Source organism: Kryptolebias marmoratus, linkage group LG11, assembly GCF_001649575.2.
Source record: "Kryptolebias marmoratus isolate JLee-2015 linkage group LG11, ASM164957v2, whole genome shotgun sequence".
NCBI lineage: Eukaryota > Metazoa > Chordata > Actinopteri > Cyprinodontiformes > Rivulidae > Kryptolebias > Kryptolebias marmoratus.
Genome location: NC_051440.1, coordinates 27,290,673 through 27,295,887, shown reverse-complemented (window position 1 = coordinate 27,295,887; position 5,215 = coordinate 27,290,673). Strand labels below are relative to the sequence as shown.

General features: G+C 47.2%; 1 protein-coding gene across 3 annotated transcripts in view; it reads left to right on the top strand.

Moving 5' to 3' along the window:
* Nucleotides 1–1,223: 1,223 nt before the first annotated feature.
* gnao1a (guanine nucleotide binding protein (G protein), alpha activating activity polypeptide O, a) overlaps nucleotides 1,224–5,215 on the top strand; it is a 79,921-nt gene continuing 75,929 nt past the window's right edge. For all 3 annotated transcript variants that reach the window (XM_017438985.2, XM_017438986.2, XM_037978304.1), the window contains exons 1-2: nucleotides 1,224–1,857; nucleotides 2,499–2,541. In XM_017438985.2, the coding sequence (XP_017294474.1) occupies nucleotides 1,740–1,857; nucleotides 2,499–2,541 (161 nt within the window). In that variant the 5' untranslated portion in view covers nucleotides 1,224–1,739. The remainder of the gene's footprint in view (nucleotides 1,858–2,498; nucleotides 2,542–5,215) is intronic.

Genomic DNA, 5,215 nt, shown 5'->3' with positions numbered 1-5,215 from the left:
ACTCCCCTCCTCCCTCCTCCAGCACCTCCATCACTCCCCTCCTCCTCCCTCCTCCTCCTCCAGCACCTCCATCACTCCCCTCCTCCTCCCTCCTCCTCCCTCCATCACTCCCCTCCTCCCTTTTCTCACCCATCACTTTGATCTTTTTCTGGTTTTTATTATTTTGTTGGTGTAAATGACCTGCTGCCACCTCCTCCCTCCTCCCACTCCCTGCATCAGGGCTCAGCCTCTCCTCTTCCTCAGAAAAGAACAAGTAGGTGTTTGATAAACATCTGTGCTCTTTTTATTATTATTAAAAATAACCCACAGATCTTTGATTTGTTCTGTGAGGGAGGAATGGTTTATTTCTGCTCGTTTCACCAAAATCTAACTACGTCTGTGTCAAAGTCTGGTCTGTGTTCCTGCTGCTGTTAAACCTTTCTCTGTTCGACAAAAAGAATCTCCTTTTTGTTTTAAATTAAAGGAATGCATATCACCCGCAGTCATCTCATGCTGAGACACGAGTTAGAACCCTTTGAGTCAAACATCATGTGTGATCTCAGGCAGTGTAACAAGATGTTAAGAAATAAAAAAGTATGTATTGTGAATGGCTGTCGGCCACGACCACAGTAAATTTTAGCTCCATATCTGGGCATTGTAGTGTCTTCTAAAATCAGTTGGCTGTGGCGGCCATCTTGAATTGGGTTGGTTCCAACAGTCATTTGGTTGTAGGTGTACATTCAGTGATTACTTCCTAAGAGTTTCATTTAAATCCATCAAGCAGTTCATGAGATATTTTGCTAACAGACAGACAGAGCTAACTCCAATGGGTAATGGCAACGTTTCGATCATAGATCTGGTGCAATCAATTTGTGCTTGAAATAGCTTTTGTGAATGACTCTCAGCTACCAACACATCCATTTTTAGCTCAATATCTTTAAATTTTACTGAGTTATTGACATTTCTGTGTTGGCTAAAGTTGATTAGCTGTGGCGGCCATTTTGGATTAGGTTGACTCTAAAAGGTAATAACTTGTAGATTCACATCCAGTGATTACTTTCTGTAAGTTATATTAAAATCCGTGCAGTGGTTCAGGAGTTATTTTGCTAACAGACACGTTTTGAGTGTTTTAACGAGGCGCCTGCAGTTCCTGTTTGCGCCACCAGGCGGAGCCACCGAGCGCGCGGCGGCTCTTCCTCCTCATTTGCTTTCATCGCCGTGACGTCATCAGCCTATCAGCGAACTGACGGACGACCTAACGGAGGAACCGAGCGAGCCGCTACCGGAGCTACCGGGAGGCAGTACAGCTTACAGTGCGCGCGTCCCCGGAGGAGCCGAACGGAGGAACGGGTCCGCTGCGAGAGAGAACCGAGCCGAGCCGAACCGAGCCGAGCCGAGCGATGCGCGCGCTGCTCACCGCCGCCCAGCAGTAACGACAGAAGGGAGCGAGATTCACCGACAGCCAGAGAGAGGAAGACACGGAGCCTCATCTTCATCCTCATCAGCACCCAGCTGCGGAGGCTCGACCCGGTCCGACTCGCTGCTTCGTGCCCCGCGCCGTGGATCGAACCGGGAGGTCCGGAGACGTCAATGCGCTGACGGCGCCTCTGTCCCCGGCCTGAGAGAGGGAGCTGCCCCGAGAGAGACGGAGGGATCTGAGGCGGAGCGCGAGCACTACTTCCACTCATCCTCGGTGTGTCGGTGCGTTTTCCTGCCTGGACCTCGGAACCGGTACCGCTACCAAGCTGTGTTCTCTAACCATGGGATGTACCCTGAGCGCAGAGGAGAGGGCGGCTCTGGACCGGAGCAAAGCCATCGAGAAGAACCTGAAGGAGGACGGGATCACCGCGGCCAAAGACGTGAAGCTGCTGCTGCTCGGTAAGACCCGAACCCGCCCGCCGAACCCCCCACCCACCGGGTCCAAGAGAGAGAGAGAAAAAAAACTAGGTGTGGCTGTGAGGAGGAAGGAAGGAATTAATTAATTAAATCCAGAAAGAGAAACACGACGTTCACATGACGGGATTTTCAGGAAACGTTTGGTTTTATTTGAAACCCACCGACGGTTCCGGTTTAAATAAAAAAATAAAAAAAGCTGTGGCAGGTGGGGAGATGTTCCGATCAGCTCAGATGATGGGAGCTGCAGGAGAAAATGGCAGGATGCAGCAACGACAGGCCCAGACCTCAGATAGACTTAGGTTGGGGTTTTTAAAGGATTTGATCAAATCAGCTGTAAGATGAAGCAGAGGGAGGAGGTCTGATGGAGACCTGGAGGAGGTCTGGAGGTCTGATGGAGGTCTGGAGGACTGATGGAGGTCTCATGGGAAAATCAGGAAGGATGAAGCTCCTTTCAGCATCCTCATCCTCACCTCCCTGCTGCTGCTGAGCATCATGTAGGATTTTAAGAGGCTGATTCTCCCTTTCTCCCCCCCCCACTTCCTCCTCCTCCTCCTCCTCCTCCCTCCTTCTTGTCTTTCACATCCACCCTGTTGACACTGTCTTCTCCTGTCTTTGTCCTCTAGGGGCTGGAGAGTCAGGAAAAAGCACCATCGTCAAACAGATGAAGTAAGTCTCTGAAGTGCATGTGTGTTTCTGATTTTTCTGCCTTTAAATGAACGTGAAGCTGCAGGTTCCTGCAGGTTCCTGCAGGTTCCTGCAGGTTCCTTCAGCTCCTGCAGGTGGACGTGATATTTTAAGTTCTGATCCCAAACGAAATGGATCCTTTGGTTCTGTTGTGGTTCTGTAAAGCTACTGGCTGCAAACAGAAATAAAGGTTTTGAAACACTCCACTCGTTGACCAGATATACTGACCTGCGTCTCTGAAATGCGGGTACGCACTCAATGTAAACAAGCACTTTAATCTGCATCCTTTACTCAACTAATCTGAGAGTAAATACTCTGATTACACTGTTCTCCGTCCCAAACGGCTCTTCCTGGGCGTCACCATTCATGACCTATTTTCAGTCACTTCGGCTGTTTCTGTAGGGAAGCTAACACATGTGGAAGGCTGAGCAAACTTTCATTTAATGTTGAACTGCATCTGTTATCCAAACCCCTAAAGGCTCAAAAAGAGTTCAAAATCCAAACCAACGAGAAAGTTTTCATTTTCTGCAGAACAGCTGAAACTGAAGTTTGAAACGTTAACCAAGCAGAAGCTAAAACAGATGCTAATATTAGCAAAACCGTTGGTACAAGTAGAACAATCAGTGCTAAAGCTAAAAGGAGCAAAGGATGAGCTAAAAGCTAACAGTAGCATAAGGAGACAGAAGCAGAGCTGGAAGCTGGATGAATTTCTGTTTGAAAAGTCTTTTAGATAAAGGGAAACATCTGGACAGGTACAGAAGTGTCAGCAGCAGAAATCCTGAACGAGCCGAAGAACAGCAGCCTGATGCTGACTCACAGTTCATACTTTTAGATTTCCTCGACTTCCTGTTGCAGCTTTATCAATAAATGATGTAGTTGTTGCTTTCAGGACCGTTTTTACGGCTCTCCCAGGGCTGTAGAAAGATAACGGACCTTAATGGGGTTTTTCTCTGGTTGTATTTGGACCGCAGACAGGAGCTCTGAGGAAACGAGCTGCCGGCAGGTGACTGATGACTGAAAATCACCTGAGCTGCTGCTGCTGCTTCAGGATGGTTGTTGACGAGCTCTTACTCACGTTTAGACGTGTGTTGTTGCTCCTCTGTGGAAGCGAGCAGCTCTGGACCACACCAGGCCACAGAAACAGAGTTTCTAACAGACAGACAGAGGTTTTCTGTGGCTCCTTTATTCTCTAACTTCTGCCTCCTGGTTTGTAAAGATTAACTTAAGGGGTCATTTTAGTGTAGCGCTGATAAAATCCCACCTTCTGCAGAGACTCAACACGGACCTTTGGTGTTTAACTCCGAGGTAATTAAAGCCGCCTAATGATGTTTCCTCCTATGGTATCGTTATGATGTATTTAATGATACTTCTATAGGGAATTACAGTATCCGTGCTGCTGAGCGCTGCCGAGCGGCCATGTTTAACAGCATTCCTGGAGCTCCAGTATCTGTGCAGTAATCCTAACAGGATATACCAACAGGATTTACTCCTAACAAGCTGGATGAACATCAGCTGCTGCCTGCTCCCGTCTCTGATCCAGTCGTGACAGATGTTTTTTTTCTCTGCTGCGTCAGTTTGCAGGCAGCTGAGTGGGTTTCGGCTGATAATAGGCTGTGGTTGTAGCCATAAAGTGGCTCTAAGCTCCTTACTCAGAGTCCAGACGAGCTCGTTTCTCTGCCCCCTCACAGACCAGTGCTCCCAGTGGCTCCACTGAACACAGTAAATCTCCTGAAGTGTTTCTGTAACTTAGCGTGACACAGCGGTAATACCCGAGTGTGTTGGACACAGACGGACACGAACAGGATTTCTGCTCAGCACAATGTTTCTCCCTGTTTGAACACCAGGCTCTCTTCTCAGGAACAACCTGCCTGGACCATGTCAGAAATATTCCTTCCTAATCTGTACCTGAGCCACGGCTGTGGTGGTTTGTTCTGCGGTCTTATGGTCCTGAGGCTGCAGGTTTGAGTCCAGGTTGGGTCAGGAAGGGAATTCCGCATAAATCACGTTCCAAAGAACCCTGAAGTGGACTCCCTGTTTCCTCCTTCACATGAGCAATATTTGCAGATTCAATAAAGTTATTAATCTAACTTTATTTTTCATTTCCATGGCATGACACATTCCCTGGATGTATCTGAATTCCAACAGTGTAAATATGTGACACAGTTATGTAGACGTTTGATGTTTGGAAGCAGATTTGCCTTATTTGGTGAAGAAAGTTTACTTCTGCAGACCTTTAAAGTACACTAAAAACTATAAAAGAGGGGAGGAGGGATAATCCATCCTCCTAAACTTCAAAAATGTCCTCCAGAAGCCAAAATTCAACATGCATTAAAAATGTTGATTTATAATTATATGTTGTAGATGTTTATCTTTTTTATTACAATAGAAAATGATTATTAAAGAAAGGAAGGCTGCTAACAGGAAGAGTTTCCTTCCTGGTCAGAGTCCAACTGCTGTCCCTCAGCGCCTCCTTTACCAGGACTTTAAACATGGTGTGTGTTACACTGAGCTGCAGTGGTGTAACAGTGTGTTACACTGAGCTGCAGTGGTTTCATGGTGTGTGTTACACTGAGCTGCAGTGGTTTAATGGTGTGTGTTACACTGAGCTGCAGTGGTTTAATGGTGTGTGTTACACTGAGCTGCAGTGGTTTAATGG